At 41.8% G+C, this 21,578-nt stretch overlaps 1 protein-coding gene across 7 annotated transcripts in view; it reads right to left on the bottom strand.

Annotated features, from left to right (window-relative positions):
• Positions 1 to 21,578, bottom strand: part of ankfn1 (ankyrin repeat and fibronectin type III domain containing 1) — a 110,584-nt gene that overhangs the window by 38,867 nt on the left and 50,139 nt on the right. For 2 of the 7 annotated variants that reach the window (XM_041220365.1, XM_041220372.1), the window contains 3 exons: positions 5,949 to 6,086; positions 2,644 to 2,839; positions 465 to 675 (listed from right to left, as the gene is read on the bottom strand). In XM_041220365.1, the coding sequence (XP_041076299.1) occupies positions 465 to 675; positions 2,644 to 2,839; positions 5,949 to 6,086 (545 nt within the window). Of the gene's footprint in view, positions 1 to 464; positions 676 to 2,643; positions 2,840 to 5,948; positions 6,087 to 8,701; positions 8,915 to 13,168; positions 13,363 to 21,578 lie in introns of those variants that run through there. The other 5 variants (XM_041220366.1, XM_041220371.1, XM_041220369.1 and 2 more) reach the window with 4 other exon arrangements.

The raw sequence follows: 21,578 nt of genomic DNA, 5'->3' as shown, positions 1-21,578 counted from the left end.
AATCTTGTTTTGTCTGGAAAGCAGGTCTAAAAGGGCTGCTAAAGAAGCCAACATTCGCCTGGAATATTATCCTCTTGTCTAGTTGAAGCTTTGGGAACAGCACTCAAATTTTCAGCAGCACTTTAGTTCAAGGGTCTGTTATTGAAAATCTGATGTAAAAAGTGTCAAAAGCAACACTATTATAAAAATAAATAAATAAGAACAATAAATTAGGCTTTATAAAAATGTATCTAAACCTTTATAAAACATGTAACCCTAATGTATCCACACTTGTAACTACACTGTTACTAATAGGTAACAACGCATGCAATCAGAGCGTGGTAACAGGGCAGGTCGAGGCACTCAAAGTGATCCCTACACAACTTGCACTGATCTGTAGTAATTTATTACTGTCCACGTTTTTAACAACAGCTTTGTAATGCAATTCAATGCAGCCGCTATCCAGTCCCCGGAGCGTTACTCACAATGCGGGCTCTCCTTGGCCCCAGCTTTCAGCAGCACCCTGGCCATGGGCACGTTGTTGGTCATGATGGCGATGTCCAGCGGTGTTAGCCCCTCGCTGTTGGGGGTGTTGAGGTCGAGCTCCTCGGATGAGTACTGGTAGAGCAGGAGCTGAACGGCATCCAGATCCTGTTGCTCCACCGCCTCGAACAGAGCCTCGCTGCACTGCACGTTCTGCAAACCACACAAGAGCATCACACACCGGCTTCGAACAGAGCCTCGCTGCACTGCACATTCTGCAAACCACACAAGAGCATTACACACCGGCCTCGAACAGAGCCTCGCTGCACTGCACGTTCTGCAAACCACACAAGAGCATCACACACCGCCTCAAACAGAGCCTCGCTGCACTGCACATTCTGCAAAGCACACAAGAGCGTCACACACCGCCTCGAACAGAGCCTCGCTGCACTGCACGTTCTGCAAACCACACAAGAGCATCACACACCGCCTCGAACAGAGCCTCGCTGCACTGCACGTTCTGCAAACCACACAAGAGCATCACACACCGCCTCGAACAGAGCCTCGCTGCGCTGCACGTTCTGCAAACCACACAAGAGCATCACACACCGCCTCGAACAGAGCCTCGCTGCGCTGCACGTTCTGCAGACCACACAAGAGCATCACACACCGCCTCAAACAGAGCCTCGCTGCACTGCACGTTCTGCAAACCACACAAGAGCATCACACACCGCCTCGAACAGAGCCTCGCTGCGCTGCACGTTCTGCAAACCACACAAGAGCATCACACACCGCCTCGAACAGAGCCTCGCTGCACTGCACGTTCTGCAAACCACACAAGAGCATCACACACCGCCTCAAACAGAGCCTCGCTGCACTGCACGTTCTGCAAACCACACAAGAGCATCACACACCGCCTCGAACAGAGCCTCGCTGCACTGCACGTTCTGCAAACCACACAAGAGCATCACACACCGCCTCGAACAGAGCCTCGCTGCACTGCACATTCTGCAAACCACACAAGAGCATCACACACCGCCTCGAACAGAGCCTCGCTGCACTGCACGTTCTGCAAACCATACAAGAGCATCACACACCGCCTCGAACAGAGCCTCGCTGCACTGCACGTTCTGCAAACCACACAAGAGCATCACACACTGCCTCAAACAGAGCCTCGCTGCACTGCACGTTCTGCAAACCACACAAGAGCATCACACACCACCTCGAACAGAGCCTCGTTGCGCTGCACGGTCATTTTGAATATACTTTTTTTTTTCCTGAAGGTGCAACACAATACATATTTTTAAAATGGGAAATATCAGCTATTCAAGCCATGCGTTGTATAACATTACATCTCTATACAACAACATGACACAAAAGAGAGAAACTATCAACAGAAGCCTTTCAAAAGATATTCTGTACTGAATTTTCTATTGTGTCTTCAATGCCACTGTCCTCCCATCATTCACCCTCCTGCAGTTAGGATATCTGGCATTCTGTCCTATACAAACGCAAATGATTCTGTAAGGTTGCTGCAGGTTTTCTTCTCTGTTTTATTTTTTTATCTATTTATTTCCCTCTAGTAAACTAACCCCCTGAAGTGAACTTCTTTGGTCCTTTAAAAACATCTAGACTGCTGCAACACATATCGCCCTTTCAAGATCTGTGTGGATCCTGATATTGCAAGACTACTTTAGAATTACATTCAAGAAACTATGAGAAAGCTTTTATTTCTGTTTCCCTGAAGATATCTTTATCTTGCAACCACAAGGTTGTTTGCCACACACTTATACTGGCAAAAGAAAGAGAAGCTGTGAGGGGGCACTGCAATGCAAGCTCTGCCACTTGTTATTACAACCAGCAGGGCCAGATCACTTTCACTGCCCTGCCACAGTCAGTGCTCCGCGTGAGAGGGCTTTCAGCAGGTCCTCTTTATCTGGCACTAACCGAACTCACGGGAGGAAGTTTAAATCAATTCCAGATTAAAGCTTAATTGCTGAAGTGGTTTTCTTTTCAAGCCTAATAAATGAATGCATTCCATCTCCCGACCCTTTCCATGTCAAAAAAGCAGGGCTGGAATTAAAGGTTCCCTTTGCACTGCAGTTTGAGCCATCCCAGATAATACATGAAGCACAGAGAGAGAGAGAGATAGATAGATAGAGAGAGGGAGGAGCTACTCACCACGGACACTTTCCTCAGCCTATCCGAGCGGCCGAAGGAATAGGGCTCATCGAAGGAGGAGTGGTTGCCCTTCAGCTTCTCTGAGAGGTTGCGGTAGAGGCGCTTGGCTGCGTTGGGGGAGGACGGCGCGCCGCTCTTCTTGGCGTGAGACAGGTGCAGATTCTGCAGTTGCTGGGTCATTTTGACATGGAAGTTTCTGAGGAGTCAAAAATTGCAAAAACACTTTTTGAAGCACAATGGCAAATGTGTTCTTTCTCCAAAAGCGGTTCGCCTCAGTATGATTTGTGAGGTCAAAATCGCTCTGTACGCGAACAAAATCTTCACGTGCAATGAAAATGGGAAATCAATGAAGAAAACAACGAGACAAGCTCATGCGCTTATCTCACACGCAAGCTCACATGTGTGTGTGTGCCTATGATCGCACACATGCAGTGCTAACCCTCTAGAAGGAGTGGGCGAGCCTAATGTCCTGGTGCATTAGCATCTCCTTAGGAGCACAGATGAACGTGTTTCTCTCAGGGGCTGTGACTGAGCAGCCTTTCAGACAGAGCACCTCTGAACAAACATTAAACCCCCAGCAAAATTAAGATACTAAAAAAGATACAGAACTGCTGGAAACGAGAGGCAGTTATTAAGATCTCACATAAGCACTTGCTCCAAACAAACAAACAATCAAAAAGATAAACAAACTGACAAGCCCACAAACAGACGCAGTGGCAGCATGGGAGCACGGATATGAGATCCACACAAAGTGAACAGAGGCACGCTGTGAACGGCTTTCACATTTGAATACAGGAACACCAGCTGTGTGTGTGTCTATTCCACAAGATACAAACCCCACTGAGAAACGCAGGAGAGGAGCGTTACTGGGGGTTTGGGGCGTAGCAGGCTACTTCACTGTGTGGAGGTCTGGCTCTGGTGACAAAGGAGACGAGCTTGAGGATCTCAGCCAAGCCCCAGGCAAACATCAGTCTGCAAAACCACAGCGAGAGACTGATGACAGCTACCCATATTTGACAAGAGAAGATCCTTATTTAACAGGGAGCTGATAAACGGCAGCATCGTTCTCTTCTTCTTTTTTAATGATCTGAGCAGATGTGACTTCAAGGACTTCCCAGGAGATTCTTTTGGCAATGCACAGTGATAACTAAGAAACTGCTGCAGTGCAAACTGTTATTAAAAGGACTGAAATGAGCTCAAAAACAACTGCAGTGAAAAACAAACAAAAAGGGAGAGAAAAACGAGCTGTCAGGGTGTGCTGGGATCTCTCCGTCTCTCTCTCTCTCTCTCTGTGGAGGTGACACTTTTTATTTTGCGTAATTTTCTGCCACTTGAATCACATCAGATCTAGTAAAACAGCGTGTGATGGGAACCTGACAAAACATTTCAAAGGATTTGCTCTTGCAGTTGTTTATTATTATTATTATTATTATTATTATTATTATTATTATTGAATGCTTTACTTACGATCGAAATGAATCCTGCACAGATGAACAATATACATTTGCAGATTATTACAATAACTCATTTTCACATTAATATCAGGCTGATTTGAAAAATTAGCAGGTGAGACTAATCTAAGGAATCATTATATTCCAACTAACATACAGCACATCAGACACCCACACATGCATTATAATGTGGCAGCGTGGCTCTGGAAGTGAATTACTAGGTATATCATGCAAAGGAACACTGTTACAGAGCATGACACCTCATCAACCGTTATCTTTCTTGGCTGTGCTGTGGACCAAATAATGCTGATTGGAACTAAAACAAAATACAGCTATTAGGACACATATTTAATCACTTGTTATTCTGATAGACAGTTCAAACATGCTGCAAACAAGCATCCCTGATTGTTATCCAGAATTCATGGGGAGCAAATATTCATGGGGTCGATACTAGCTGCAAAGAGGTCATTCCAGAATGATTCCAGTGTGTTTAAGAGCAAAACTGCTAGCAGCCCTGAATTATTAAGTCTGACTGAGTTATTAAGTCACTGATACACGCTTTTAGATGATAAACTCAGTTTAATCCCAGTGAATTTTTCCTGCAGGAGCTGTTGTTCTAGGGTCACAATATAGAGGAAGGGTTAAGGCAATCAAACGATCACTTGCTGGCACAGTCTTGGTTCATCAAACCTCTACCAGCTTCTGGAATATTGGCATGCATGTAAACGACTTCTCTGCTTAATGTAGAGTGAGATTACGAAGAGTTTGGACATAATGTGCCCGCTTCCCCCAGGGGTCCTCATCCTCCCACACAAAGAAGGGATTCCTATATTCACAGCAATTGTCAATACCGGGATGGAAATAAGACTCCTATTGCATAGCTGTTGCATCAATTTCAGGCTTTACTACAAGCTTAGCCACAGCGTACAGGTAACACGCTCAGGTGTGTGTTATTAAACTCATAGTGAAACCAGGAATGGATCAAACTGCTATGGAATGGGAGTCTTACTGCCATTCCTGCAGCACAGTATATATACTAACTGTGGTCAGAGAGTGACAGTTATTATTATTACAGAATTCTGTAGCTAGAATAGTCACTAACGCATAACTATCACCTTTCTGCAAAACTATTTAATATAGAGCCACTTAGAAGTAATGACAAGATATAATAGCTGCTAGGCACAAAATATAATGCAGGACTGAGTCCACACAGCTGGAAATTTCAAATATAGCTAAAGCAGCTTGCTGCACTGAACGAGCCTGCCTGTTCTACAAGGCAGCATTGCCTTTGCAATGCAGAGGTGGAAATCACAGACCTAGCAAATTGCACAGGATTTAAGTGCAGATAACCAGTAAACATGAGCCGTGCATCCAAACACAACACACACACACACACACACACACACACACACACAAACAGTCCTATAAAGCACTGTTGCTACAATCACTAATGCTCTGTAGTTTATGATGGTCAATAAATATCTTTTCTAGCATCTGCATCTGTAGTTATCACTACTTTATCCTATTTTCTGCTTATATATGATAAGGCAACTGAAATGTAATCTTACAATACAACACATTATCACAGTTTCATCAATAGTACAGCAAATCCTAGAACAACATTGCTCACTATTCAGTGTTGCAGCTTCCTTTCCTAATAGGTGTAGTCTATATACCTATCCATAAAAATAAAAGAATGCTCAAAAAAGTACATATTGGTAGTTGGAGAAATTAATGTATTACTGAAAAAGGGAACAAAAACACACACTTGTACGATTCAGACAATGGTGTTAATAAATGCACCTCCACTTCCTAGTGCGTTGGTGCAAACAGCAAAGAAGCGGCAGCACTTACCTGTCTAAGCTCTGTGAAATGCCTGGAGAACCTGTGCGCATGAAGTGCCTAAAGTCCTCATTCAGCGCATGGCACTGGCTTTGCCCTCTTTGCTTTTGATTCAGCCGCTGAGCAAAACGGGCAATCCTGTTCTCCGTCCTAGAGGAACACCAAACAGAACACACTCAACTAAGGCTTTATCAAGCACAGCTGCAGGGGAATGCAATCCATTGTTCCACAGACCCCAGCAATGCAGAGGGGATGAGGAGACATGGGGACAGCTACCCGACAGAGCACCTGTTTCCTTTGAGTCAGCTGTGTGAAAGCTTCAGCGCAGCAGCAGCAGCATGCTTTGTTAGTTCCTTGAATTCAGATGACAGACCAACCAGCCTGTGAACCTGCAGTGAACAGCGACTGCCCCCCAGACGATCAGAAGAAGGGGCTTCCAATCAACAGATAAGGTCTGTGAATCTTTAGGAGAGCTCAGACCCAATAGGGAACTACAGTGCTAGTGGGATTTATAAAATCAACGGCATGCAAATGATCCAGACCAGTTCTATAGACCAGGGCTGATAATCTATAGCTCCTCTCGTTCCAAGCCCTTATCCTCTGCTGTCTGTGCTGGTAGCAGAGCATGGAGTGTACTGGAGCATCATTTATAAGCTTCAAAGCATGCTATCATCAAGGTTTAACAAAACCAAAAAACAGCAAACATCAAATTCGACTGATCTCGAAATGGCTTGGTGTCAATGGAATAAAATAAATAAATAAAAAACCTCCAGCCAAATGACAAGCCCTGTTATAGAAGAGTGTTTTATGTGCTGAAAGCGTTCTCTGTTAAAAAACAAACCCGCAACTCTCGGGCAAGAAATGAGGGGAATCTTACCCAGGGATGATATAAAAAAAACAGAAAAAACAAAAAACAGATTGGATTTTACTGCTTGCTTTTAGTTTACCCTTCTGATCGAATATAAAGCATCATTAAGTGCCTAGCAACAGTATAAACATGCAAGTGCCTCTTACAGCCTCTCAGACCACACTCCATCACCAAATATCCACATTGCCATTAAAATTATGGCATATTTGACAGCCCTACACGGCATCGCACCAGTGATTCTTTACTGCTTTCTATAGTAAATGGAAAATATGACTCCAGATAACACGGCACTGTCCTTCTTTATCGTTTCATTGAATCAATTTGCAGTCTTTCTGTGACAACGGTTCTTAGACATTGTTTTTTAAATTAGATTAGGCTTGTTCAGCATTCAATAACGTATTTAAAGAAGAAAAAACGTCAGACTGGTATAATTAGTTGCAAGAGTACAACAGAGGAATGACATTTGCATGACCCCTTTCCACCAACACACACAGACGCATGTGAATATAACATTACTTCAGATATAGTATGAGCAGAATATGAATTCTCCATTGAGGTGGTTCTGCGCAGAATTAGATAACGCCACCCCAAACAGCTACCAGCAGCACAAAGCAATTAAGTTAGATGGAGAATCTAAATTTGAGCTGTGAGAAATCGATGCCAGTAATAACGAGAGTCTCAATTCAAACCTGTGGACTGTATCAGCAGAGACTGGAGAACGCTTTTCAACCCTTTCCTCTTCCCTCTACTTTTTAAATACGAAAAGCTAACAACACACTCTTTTAAACAATGTTTCACAGTAAAATCATAGAGTACACTTTGGTGAGTATTTTTTTCAAATCTTAATTAATGTTCTGTTTTACCCAGTTTTATTGTGAACGCACAAAATGCAGTTTTAGTTCCAGAAATGCATTTGCAAAAATTTAAACTGGGGATTTTCTATTAAATAACAGTTCAAGATTTATTAGTGCAAAAAAATAAAAAGGGAAACAGATTGCTTAAGACATATTAGCAAAGATACAATTACACTAACTGATACAGAGACAAATGCGTTCCATTAGGAGCCATGCTGCAGGCACAGGCTTCCCTACTGGGAAATGGCAAAGTACCAGATGGGATTTGTTGGTTGAGCTGGCAGCATGTCTGTTCCATTAAACTACAAGATGACTACGCAGGCATGTGGCTTCACCACTAGCAAGGCATTCATAAAATAGCTGAAGCCAGTGAGGTCTACCATTGGTTAAGATCAAGTGCTTTCTTCTTTCGTTTTAGATGCACCTGGCAGCCTATTCCACCCTTCTGCAAAGAAGGAGGTCTGGATATTATATACAGGATCCGTGTACCAGATTTGCAGTCTATATGGTATTCTGTATAGTACACCATGGTGCTCTTGCTATAGTAGCAGAGAAGAGGTGCATGTAACCCAAGGCAGCTCAGTCATGTCTGTTCTACTCAGGATGGTTCACGGTGCGTGTTATATACTGGAGATTACGGTAGTAGAGGTACCACACAACACAGTATATTCCAAAATAGGAAAACAAGCATTGTGGAGCCCAATCCCCTATTGTCTGGCTGAATCAGGTGGCCGTTATATGGGGTTAGAAAGACATATGATGATCCTAGATGACATTATGTTGGATTCTTGAAGACCCTTCCTAGTAGACAGGGTGATGGGTAATTGCATTTGCACCTGAGCTGCTGTTCAACTTGCTATTATTTCCACTATTTCTAACCATGCATTGCCACACCAGTCAATACTACCTTTTTCTATGCATCTTGGAGAAGCCATCAGTGTGGATACTTTAAAAAGTTCCACTTTTTTTTTTTTTTTATGAGCTATGATTGCTTTGAAAGGAACTCTGATAAGGCATGAGTACTACTCAAATGACTTTGATACCTTCAAACATGAGCAGTTTCTGTGTGTCCCTGTTTAAGCCACTTTCTTGAAAGACTTTGATCAGACGAGATGGCATGCACTTGCACACGCAATTGGAATGACAGATCTCAGCAGGGCAGCTCGCTGCTTGGCAGGAGAGAGAAGTTCTCCCACACAGAGCTGGCCACTCGGCTCCCAGATCACTCTGGCTGAAGGTGCGAGGCAGCGTCGATTCTGGGGATACACCAGGGGAATGCCTTTCAGTACACCTGTCTGTCACATTTACATACATCTGGAAAAAATTATGATCAAACTTGGTATTCACATTATTTAACACAAGCCATTGGGAGTGCAAGACTGTGCTATTCTGTACATGCTGTTTTTGAATTGCCGGTCATGGCAAAGGTGGTGGTATGTTGCTGCCATGCTAAATTCAACATAGAACACGTCAGAGACTGCATTATGTCCTGCACCTAGTTAAACAAGACAACCATTTAATTTAGACTGCATCCCTCTCCAGCTGACATGTTTCCACTGTCATGCATTCCTGTATCTCCCGCCCCTACCCAGACCACTATGAGGTTGCAGCCCCACTGCACTGCTATTGAAGATCACTCATTAATTCAACCAGGATGACTAACGTCTCCTGCGCTCTTTGTAAAGAAGTAGGACACAAAGCTTCCATATAGCCCTGAAAAAGCAGCAGCCGTAGCTGTGAGTGAGTCAGTGCTACTCTGACAACGCACTCGACTGTTCCAGCAGAGCTTTAGAGAGCAGTTTCATAACTGCGCTGAAGATCCATATGAGTTACCACACACCGGATCTAGGCATCAAAAGCACATTTCAACATTTAGCAGTGGGACTGGTTACACAACCTGTGTGGTGCAAATTCTGCTGTTCATAGAGCTGTACCAACACTCTAAATGCATTTGTTTTGTTGTTATTTATCCTCCCATAGCTATGGCTTCACATCTTCCAGAAACTGTTAAAAATGCAGGTCCGGTTTAATTTATCTTAATCGAGGGTGGCTCATGGCAACAATAATTTGTCACTGTGACATTTAGCTGCTGTTTTTTTATGGCTGTATTGGAATGTGTGCTCACAGTTTGAACCACTATCTATACACAGTGGTTAAGCAAGCTGACAGTAAAACACGGAAGTGGATCAAAACACTATGCAACGGGAGTCCAGTTCCCATACCTGCCTCTCAAAGTGCTTTCTTTGGCACAGACAGAAAAGATCTTGTGGCATTTCCAGCACCAGGGGTGCTAACCCTGACACCCTAGATCCATTCCAATGCAAAGCTAAACAATTCTGCTTTGGCTAAATTCCTCCTTGCTGTGGTTTAATCAATTCCACTAAAAAGATATCTCGAGACGCCCCTTGGAAACAAAATGTGCGCCTCTCAGCAGATCCAAAAAGCATTAAAAAAGAAAAAAAAAAAGAAATTAAAAAGGAAAGACAGAGCCAACTGTTTTCTTTTTGAAGACCTTCCAGATGAAGAAACTGGTGCCCGGGATACCTGTCTGGTGCCAGTTATCCTTTAACAAACAGCGAGAGCTTTTATCTCTTAATGTGTCCCTTGCTGGCAAGGTGTACAGGCGGTAATGGGTAGCTTTGCTTTAGTGGGGTGGTTTATGGAATGACACCCAACTACTGACCATAATTTCAGAGTTTATGGTGCTGCGTCAGATCGGAGTGACACAGTGCCAGGTTCATATAGTGGTACTCAATCATTTTAGACAGGGAGCCATAACAAAGAATGTCAGGCTGAGTGAAACTGAATCCCCTTGTTTCGTGTGTTTAAAGTCTTTACTGTAACAGAGCCATTGCAGAATAAGTGTAGTCTGATGTCTGCAGCGCACAAGAATATAGGGCTTCGATTCTTTTAGAAGAGCACAGAATCATTCCGCGGTGTGTTAGCAAGGCAACGCCACATGACACTACATCAGATTATTTCATCAAAAAGGACTGCAACACCAAGATCTCTCATAAATGCTATGTCCCTGCTCTTTCCAAGTTTCTGTGTAAAGCTTTTCTGTCTCACTTCTTTATTTATTTATTTTTTTAAATAAAATCCAAAATGAGCTAGTTAAAAGGAAAAATATGGACATACTTGAGTCGGACATTTTATACGTCAAAAATTCCCTTAAAGTGAAGCCAAATTTTCAAACGCAATTTATTTCAAACCCAATGTTTAGCCCTGTGCTGCATACTAAAAAACAAAGTATTAATCTAAAGAGACAATAAGGTTGGTGTGATGGCCGCCACTTGGGAAGGAGTCGTGCCTTGTGGAAAGTGAGAAGTAAAAGGAAAACGAGGAAGAGAGATTTCTTTTGGCTTTCTTTGCAATTGTACGGTAATTCTGTGTAAACATTGACCCAGTGTAAATATTCTCTTCAGAAGCTTCGATCACGCCAGATTAAAAGGCTGCAGGACCCTGAATGGAGGCTCAATCTTGCAGTGCAGTGGATCTTACTGGTCTCGGAAGCAAACACCTACCAGACAACAAGCATTGGCTTACAGAGCACAAAACACTGAATAAAGCAGAGTGGCACGTGAGGTGGCTTCTGTGAGGACCTTTAAATGGCACAGGGCCATATTTTCAAAGCGTTTACTCCAGTCTTTAACTCCTGTTTTCTAAAAGGGGTAAAACACCTGCTTAATTTGACAATGCTAGAACCAAACTACAAAGTTACACATTTCAAGTCCTCTTGTCCACATGTTTTTGTCTTTCGTTTTTGTAACATTCACATGTTTTTTGTTTTCCTCCTTTCATAACAAGGTTTTTCAAATTTCTAATCCGGACTTCTAAGTACAAAAGTAAAACTGATTGCCATAATTTCACCCTTCTCACTGTACGTAACTGATCTATTTGAATATACTCCATTCCAACTATACACTGCATTTATTACAGCATCACAATGCAGCCAGGTTTATTGAGATGAGCAGCATTCTCCTGTTTCCATGGTTCCCATTCACAGCAGGCTCAGAATCCGTGCTCAAATGGGTGCTGAATTAATTATTTATGCAGGGGTAATTCAGCTGTTTGTTCCAGTGAAGGGAGTCAAGCTTTATGTTTCCCCGGATACAAGCCTTAATACATTTTGAGACGACAACAAAAAACATGGTATTGTCAAAGCATTTCATTGTGGTGTGCTCCCAAAAAAAACCCTTAAAAAACCTTCCATTTTGTAAATTACTCCATATTACATCCTTGAAGCCTACTGAAGTACGGCAATACAGTGCTTAAGACTTTATATAGAAACTGGTGTTGAAAAAAAATAATGCTTAGTCCTACAAGATCCTTAAGTTAAAATGTACATTACTTGCTGACTAAATAAGTAATCCGATTACAAAACTGAGTTCTACATAACAGCAGTTAGACTCAATTAGTTTAGGTCTAGCAGATACAATATGGCCAATGAAATCAGCAGGACTCATACTCAACGGTTAGAAACCTTGTTTTCAAGACTTGAGAACTTCTGCCGTCAAGTCAACACAGCATCCCATCATCAGAAAGCTGGGCTCGCGGCTAGAACTGACCAATGTAAGCGCAGTAGTTTCAGACAAACATCTCAACGAGTAGTCCCCATCAGTGTCTCCATGAAGTTTCAGAGCCATGCCCTGTTGGTATTCTACCTCTTCTCAATGATCTCTCGGTGACCTGTTACCCTGTTTGCCCGGGTCCCGTGTCAGCATGGTTACCATGACGAGCGACAGAAGTTCTTAATACTACACTCTTAATACCTCAAGCCTCACCCGATTGGCTTGGACCGTGCAAGCTTCATTTTACAGAAGAATGCAATTACACCAAAGGACTCTGTTACATCGCTGTGTGTGTTGCTTGTTTCTTTTTATTCCAGAAAGTGTTTTAGCTGGCGTAATCCTGGTTTATTTATTTGCTTAACTCCATCTGAATGGCCCTTTTTTCCCCACTAAAATTAAACTGAAAGCATAGCAAATGGTCAGTTAACACAGAGAGGTCAAAACCACTCTCGACCCCTCAACACAGGAAGAATATACAAAGAATATGACATCCACGATCTGATATTATAACCCAGAGACATGCAAACAAACAAAGATGAAACCCTGCTTTTATGTAAAAGAAACTTAATAATAAAATAGGCGTAAGTTGAATCAAAAGATTCTATAAAAACAACTCATTTTGTGGTGTTTATTCATATTTCAAAAATAACACTACAGAAAAATGAACGATTGCATCAAGTCTCTCATTCAAAACCAAAACAGCAGTGCAATACTTTCCCACCTACACTGTTTTTCAGCATATACTGAATAAAAACATCTAGCATTTAACTAAAAACACAGTCATTCAGAACTGATACATAGATCGTGTGCTCTTAATAGCCAGAAAACAGATGGTAGCAACTCAGAAGAGAAGCAGCAAAGGACCTTGTAAACCGCTCCCCCTCCCAAACCACAGTGGCAGCCTAAGATATATTGGCAATTAGGAAATAGTGTACTGACCTGTATGGTGCTTTGATGTGCTGAAGAACTTACAATAATCAAGTGTAAAAGGTCCAGAAAAATGAGCTGATCCACTGGAGAAATGCAACTATAATCCCCCCCCCCCCCCCCTCCTCCAAAGTAGAAGAGGTTAAACTCCTAATCCATTCACTTTCAACCGTATTCTCAGCAGACGAAGCGTGCAAGAGCCTCAGTAAAATAAAGCAAGCAAAGGGATGATGGGCACAACAGCGGTAGCCTCCTTTAACAAATGGCAAAGTCTGACTGGTTACTTCAGATCAGGCTTTCGCTGGATGTCCCACACAGCTCAGATCACAGCATTAACATAACAAAACACGCTTTCAAATAACCCTCTGCAGATTTATTGAGGGGCTTTGAATACAGAGGTGTCCCCCTGTCCCCCCTCCCCAAATAACAAAAACCCCGCATTCTTTTTTTTTTTTTACTTTGTCTAAACCAAGTTGTTTTTAAGGGCCATGCAAATCAAAACGTACCCTTTGTACACAACAATTCCAGCGAGCAGCCAGGATCATAAAATAAGCCAAGTCAACCATTTCGATTGCATTTCCAAATTCACAAAAGGAGCTGTAATTAAAAGAACACACTCTGTCTGCTCTCTTATTAAGCGCCACTGTAATAAAAGTTATTTAGAAAAACAAAAATGCCTAGAAATATTGAATTCCACTGCAAAACTGCCCATCAGAAATTATTTTTGTTGTTGCCAGTTTTCAGTTGATGAAAATAGATGTTTTACATACTCTCTAAACAGAAGGCACTGTGTACAATCAGCACCTTCTGCCAAGTAAGGGCACAACATGAGCACCAGAGAGAATGCTCATACCAGTAAATGACTGGTTTGCATGAATGCTAATTAGTGACCTGACAGTTCACAGTAGTTGACTCATAGCTCTCTTTAATTGGTGTCTAAATGGTGTGGGTGCTGTCTGTTACTGTACATAGCCTTGTCACGTACTTGCAGTCTTTGTTTCTTTCATTTAGAGCCCCCAAACTCAAAATTAATGATACTGGCCCAATTAGCAAGTAACATCTTTGTGTGCAGAGGAGAGAGTAGACTAAGAGAATCAATTGCTCAAGGATATTTTTTTGTTCTTTATCTGAATAAAATACTATGCAGCACACTTTTCTTTTGCAGGAGTGGCCTCAAAAAGCAGTTGCTGTTGAAATCTGAAGCCTTATTCAGCAGACTATTCAACAGGCTTAGTCTTTTATGATAGCTGGACTGGTAGTGTTACTTGGTTACATGCTTCAAACTTCAAGCTAACATGGATTAAAAGCATAACCTTACATTCAGCTGCCAAGCAAACGTCCATCTCCTCACTAGTCTTGCTATAATCCTGCATACAGTGCTAAGAAACCAAGGGGGTCTTCGTTCAAAATGATACACCTTGGAAAATATCTCCCCGGACAAAAGAGGAATAGAATTACACTCAGAAAGTGAGCACACAAAACATCCCATTTCTACAATTTTTACAATGATATTAACAAGGTGACATCCCTGAGATGCATCACAGCACTGGCAATGCGAAAGACATGCGAAACAGGCAGGCTGTGCGGCGCATTGCTACTGTCGCAGAGACCAGTGTGATAGCTCCCCCTGCTGAGCAGCGCTTGCAATGCGATACAAGCGCAACAAATGCATGGGGAATTGGAGATGGGGAGGGGCAGGGGTGCAGGCTGCTGCTTCTGATAATGCTGGCAAGACGAGTTACGAAGTTAGTGAAAAATAAACTGAATTTATCTTTAGAGAGGATGAGGACAGACACAAGATCATGGATATCTGCCGTTACACAGAATGCCTTGCTTCTTCTCAGTGTGTTCATCCACAGCCTGTCTATAAAAACACTACACCTGGTTCATAACAAACTAGGCGATGAGGCTGACGCACCTCTTTGTTTTGTCTGCAGAAGGCCATGCTGGTGGAGTATTTATTTAAGCCAATCCTCCAACTGAGGTTACATGATTAAAATAATTCAACTGCACTCAGTAACAAGTCCAAGTGCACCGAGTGTTTACAAATATTAAGCACCTTTCATTTTGGCTGGTTTTTCACTATGAGCACAGCTGCATTTCAAAAGGTCAGGCAGTGCTCCAGCAAGCATCTATTTCCATTATGATGATTAGGATGTGTTGTTATTCATGTGATTGCAGGGCATTTACAATAAAAAGCAGCCCTCCTCTCATGCTCCAGCTCTTTCTATAAATGCCACTGCACATCTATCTGTCTATAGCTATATCTGTATATATAGGGAGTGCACCCCCAAAGCCAGGGATCCCACCCCACACACAAGAAATCCAAAAGGTTGAAACTTGGCATCTCTGTCTCATGCAATGTTATTTATGATTCAGTCTGCATTGTATTGACATTTTCTCCTTGTTTTCTACTTGCAGATTGCCATGTCTCAAGTCACAATGCAATTACCATGGTGGTGTTCCATTAGAGGAAGCGACCGAGTGGTTTTCTCTTCACAAGGACAGATGGAGGGTGTCCCCAGTAGGAACGTTATGAGTCTATGAACGAGGCTGGTGGAATGTTTATAATCGTCCGGTTATATAACAAGTACCACGTATGAAAAAGAAAGGACATTTAAAAAGAAATTCAGAGAAACGCAATTTGGACATTGGATTCAAATGAATGCCAGACTCCAAGATGCAGTATAAAAACCGAAATTATCCCATCAGCTGCGTTGAAGAATAAACCGTCGTTCAATTGCTTGTACTCTCAACACTGAAGATGAGTAACGTGGTCACTGAAAAGATAAAGACGACAGAACCTGTTGTGAGTCAGGGATTGAGATGTGCTGAACAAGTGGAATGCAAGGTGTCTTCACATGTACCATGCTGTCCTTGATAGATAGCCTATTGTTGACTATCGAGTAAAAACAGATGTATTAACAATGCACCCGTTTTCAAAGGAAAAACTCTGGCACTCTGACATATCATTCCAAGAAGCAGAATAATAGTAAAACAGAGCTGTCATATAAAACAATGCAAATAAACCCAAATGCAATAAGACAAGATGTGGAAAAAATGAGAGTGAAGCAGTGATAGAGTTGTGGATAAGTGTTTGTAGATGTCTGTCACTCTTGCAGGTGCATCTTTCTCTTGTAATAGTGGAAGACCGTCAGATTAACCTTTTTTAATTTTTTTAAACAATACCTAGGAATACTTCTCTGATATAAATGCTAAATTGCTACCTGGTTGTTTTGCTGTAAACGTGTGTGTGTGCGAGCTGGTGTGTGTGCATGTGTGTGTGTGTGAGCTGGTGCGTGTGTGTGTGTGAGCTGGTGTGTGTGCATGTGTGTGTGTATGAGCTGGTGCGTGTGTGTGTAGCAGACAGTTTTGTATCCATGGCAACTTGGCATGTAATTCAAAGAGAGACTATTTATTTGGAATATTTTTCAGCCTTGCAGAAAACTAACTATGTTAACTTCCAAAATATTTTCAGTTGCTTTTTTTTCTATACATATCTTAGGAAACATTTTCCATGAAACAAAAAGAAAACGAGTCCTTGTTTCCATGGCAGCAGCTATTAACTATAGTGCCTACCCACAGTTATGCCTGCACTCAAAAGGTGAACAAAATGAGCTGTGACATTAATGACACAATAAGATGTGCATTGGCTGCATCCCATATTAGGGTACTATTCTTTTCTGTTATCTGATAGGCTTATTCCAAGGGATCTCCTTTGAGAATAGACTAACGCCCAGTGTATTTATTAATTGAACCCAATAAAATGAATGCGTTACACAAATATGTTTAAATATTTATGCCAACAAAATATATACTGCAGCCTTAGCACTTAGATATGCATTACCAGTTATTGGAAAACAGTTTAAAAGGTTTTAAATCACTTAGATCCCCATGGATGGAATTATCCAGTGATGTAACACCCTGCCTTATTTTTCTAAACACTGTAAAAAGAATCCTTTCACCCTATTAAGGATGACAGGAGTAAGCAACATACATTAGAGTGGCGCTAATGAACCGATTGTAAATAGCGCTTTCATTCATCCAAGACAAGATGCTGAGATCTAGAGCAAGACCAGCCTGCAACATCCACGTTGCTGAAAGGTCCACTTTAATGAGATGCACAGCATCAGAAATAGCTCAGCTGCACTGTGTGTGTGTGTGTGTGTGTGTGTGTGTGTGTGTGTGTGCGCGCATGGGTAAGCATTGTCTCTAGTCACGACTCTAGTGGGTGGGTGGAGACATGCTGCAATCACACAAGCCTCAGAGATCCTTGATGCGCTCAACAGGCAAGAGGTCCCGTCCACACCTCACCCGGAGCCATCAGATCACCTCCGCTCCCAACTCCTGGGTGTCCGTCTGTCTGTCTGGGAGACGAGATTTGTTGTTGTAATGTCAGACGTCTGGCACCTCCCTAGCCTCCCAGTGTTTCATCATTATTTCAAAGCGGTGTCTGTCCCTCTCTGATCCTGCAGTCGGTGGTGGAGCTCGCTTCCCCCCGGGGAGAGACCCTATTCCCTCTTCCCTTTGATCCCGGTATAACGCTGTGTCAACACCACTGATACAGTTGCGGGGTCAATCCTTGCTTATTTACAGCCCCACAGAAAGACAGTGGAGCCCAGCACTGTCAGCTGCTTTACACAGGGGGTCTGAGACAATGGAGCAGCAGGTATTGAGAAGTATGAGGGGAGGTTGTTTAAATAAACAGCTGGAGTGCTGGGAATAGATCTCCGAATTTTAAAACCTCCCCCTTCTCTCTCTTGTTTAGTGTGAGCTGCTGAAAAGGGGTCCCGCAGCCAGACCTACCTGGGAGTTATAAATTGATGTTGGAGACACATCTCTAATTGATAACATATTAACTTTGCTGCTTTAGTAAAGGCATTTCCCACTTAAAAAACACCTAATGTGTTTGTTGAATGTGGAAGTGTGTGTTATACATATAAAAGAGTACAATCACAGAAGCAGTTTGTTCAACATCATTATAGATTCATTTCCTCATGGATTGTCCCTTATAAAAATTTACCATAGTAAAAGCATAGCAAACCGTAATAAAGCATAGTAAAAGCATGGTAAAGCATAGGTTAGCATTGTAAAGAATAGTGAGGTATGGTAAAGCATATTAATAAACATTCTGCATCACCATAGATTATTGATTTCTTAAATAAGGTGCACTGTTTCAAAGAACACAGAAAATGAAATATGAATGCTTTGTATGGGATGATCCTTAGGTGTCTCACAAAGAATGGTTTTGAAGTCAAAAACAACAACAGTGCTGTTTATTTTCTTGCTGTACATTGTTCTGCACTTCCCGGAGAATTAATCGTCATGGCAACCCAGTCATTACCACTGCAAGGGCTCCCAAAATACAGGCAGCAGGTATCGCCATCTGATTCAAATTAGGGTTGTGGAACCAGCATTACACGGCAGATAAAAATATGACAACACCCTAATACAACCATTGTGTGCCGGCTGGAAATGAAAGAGATGAGAAAATGTGTGTAACTGTTAGAATGTGAAACCCAAGCCTCACACAGTGAAACTATAATCCATGCCACTGATGGCTAATTCATTTTTACAACACTGGCTTCTGAAGACAAGCGAAATGCATGCTGTCCAGTATGAAAACAGACACCGTACACGGGGTGTTGTAAGGAGCAATGCACACGTTTTTAAGAGCATTAGGAGTCAATATACTGCCCTCACAGCTGGAATCTTTCTTGGCATTACGCTACATTGCCTATGTCACTTTCCATTTTTAGAAGGAGCTGTGATTGCGTGGCATGGGCGTATCGTGTGCCTTCATCGTTTGTCTACTTGACTTTGTTTCTTGTAAGTTCTACCTTGGAATGGTCATAAACAATCCCTTACTGTCAAAGTTCCACAATTCCAAAATGGAAGGGACATACAGAATGTCACTCCCCCCTCCCTGAACCCCAGCAGCGCGAAGAGAAAATTAACAATTCAATTGAACAGTGCAGCTCTGACGACCTGTCTCCTGAAGGGACGCAAGGAATTGAGCGGCTGTTCAATTCAATTCGGTTTCTTCCACTGAAAATGTGGATGACCAGATCCAATCTGTTAGCGCATTTGAAATCCTGTCTTGTGGCCCTCATTGCAAAAATAAGAAAGTCAGAATATATAGTATATATATATTTGTGAAACACACGTTCCTTGTACCTGAAAGGGTTCAAAACAGCAATTTGTGCATACATAGCTTATAGTGCACAAAACACTCCTATAGCCCTGCTTCCCTGCTCGGACGCAGTTCCTTCCTTTAAATAGAATTCCCACGGCATTGCACCCTGGCTTAATGTCAAAGGAGGAATCTCAACAAAGCTTAATAAGATAAGCAATTCAAATCTGCAATTAACATGCAGTTTAAAGAACTGCATGAAATAATAAAGGCCCAAACAATATTATATCTGATTTATACTTAAAACAATTGAAATCATTACAGCCTGCGAACCAGAAAACTAAATGCATGCTTTTTCATATTAAACTACCTTTTAACTACGTGTGTGTTTTTACTATTTTTTAAATTTTTATTTTTATTTTAGTGCACGGTTGGGAAAATGAAAAAACACACAGAGAGGGCAAAGCACCATTTATTTCTACTTTCCCAGCATGTATCAGAGTTTTGGATTCTTTTCAGTGGATTCTTGGCAAGGTATAATCACTGCCTGCGTTTTCCAAAAAATACAAAAATTAAAAAAACAAAATTAAAAAAAAGGAAAGCAAACAAATATCTGTTCACAAATTAAAAAAAAAAAACAACCCTAAATATGCACAACAGCACTGTGATCTTTTAAACACAGAAGAAACAACTCAAACCATCACCCTGCAAAAACAAAACAAACTTAATTTTTAAAAAAAAAATTTCATCCATCATCCACAACCACAAAGTTAATAGGTTAGCTACATGAGGTCAGAGTTCAATCACGCAAGGACATTTTGCCAGATGAATTTATACAACCCATCAAATGCAAAGCCTGCGTAGTATTGGAGATCTCAGGAGGTGAGGTGTGCGCCACACTATTTACTTAAACATATAAAAAAGTAGAATCACTAAAACAGCTTGTTCAGCAAAATTATACATTACAGGGATGGAAATAAAACTCTTATTGCATAGCAGTTTGATCCACTCCAGGTTTTACTGTGAGCTTCATTAGCCACAGTGTACAGGTTACAGGCTCAGGTGTGTCATATTGAACAGACAGTAAAACCATGAATGGATCAAACTGCCAGTCTTATTTCCATCCCTTGATTTCTTAATGGTTCGTCCCTTATAAAGGTTTACCATAGCAAAAGTGTAGCATGAGAACATTGAACCTGCAGAAAGGAATTTCTAAGCTTTGAAAACCACAAAACAGAAGCTTCTCCAGCTCATCGGTTACTTTATTTGGTTCTCCAAACATTTCTCTTTCTCTAACGTGGCTGTCATACTGCATACATGAAAGAAGAACCAAGAAACAAGCCTATCTCTACACAAACGGAGACAGAGAAAGTGCTTCGATATCTGATTGAAATAACAAACTCCAAAAAGACGTGTTTTACGTGTTTGAATGACTCGTGTAGTTTTGCACTTTGTAATGGAGACGTTCTTCCAGAAATGTTTAGAGAAGACGGTGCAGCCTCAATAAATATAAAAGCACCGGCCAGTGCAAAACACTCCAGACCGAAGGACGACAGTCCTGCGGTTTGGTAGATGAAATGTTTCCCTGTCCCACCCCCGGCTCCACTCTGCTGCTTGTTTGAGTATGGCTCCCTTTAGAACAGAACTGATACCTGCTGTGTCCCGCAATGGCGTTCAAATGACACCTCCAAAAAACAATGCATTGGCGTTTTACTCCATAGTCTACGTATCCTATTTCATCAGCAGCAGACCAGCTCATAGTCGTGTTTGTTTCTAACAGTTCTGCTATTCACAACAAAACGTATTGCCCCCCCTGCTCCCAAACACAAATATAACCCATATACGACCTTATAGAAATAATGCTTTCTCTGGTATGTATGCAAGTGGGGCTTATTTTTCTCTCTGCAATACAATAAAGCTATGCATGGGTAACACACAAGGATTGCTATGCAAAGCCCACACCCCGATTCGAACCTGGGCATGCTGAATGCTGCTTTGTGTGATAACTTCTGTTTTCTTTGCTGTGTGTCAAAGTGGAATGAGAGAGTAGCTGCTGCTCAGTTGATTATATACTATTCCTTGAGACTATTCTACTGCTGTATTTTATAGATGGAATGCAATCTGCCCAGGCTTTTTACTGCGTTAATAAAAAATTCACTTGCTTGTGTTACTGGTCTCCTAAAATATTATCGGCTGCTTTGTGTTTTTTTGTTTTTTGTTTTTTTTTGCTACATGCTGCCCCGGAATGCATGGATTTATTTGGATTTCAATATTTTTTTTAAGAATAAC

The sequence above is a fragment of the Polyodon spathula genome, chromosome 20 (genome assembly GCF_017654505.1).
Source record: "Polyodon spathula isolate WHYD16114869_AA chromosome 20, ASM1765450v1, whole genome shotgun sequence".
Lineage (NCBI taxonomy): Eukaryota > Metazoa > Chordata > Actinopteri > Acipenseriformes > Polyodontidae > Polyodon > Polyodon spathula.
The sequence above is the reverse complement of the archived record's forward strand: the minus strand, read 5'-3'. Positions and strand labels throughout refer to the sequence as shown.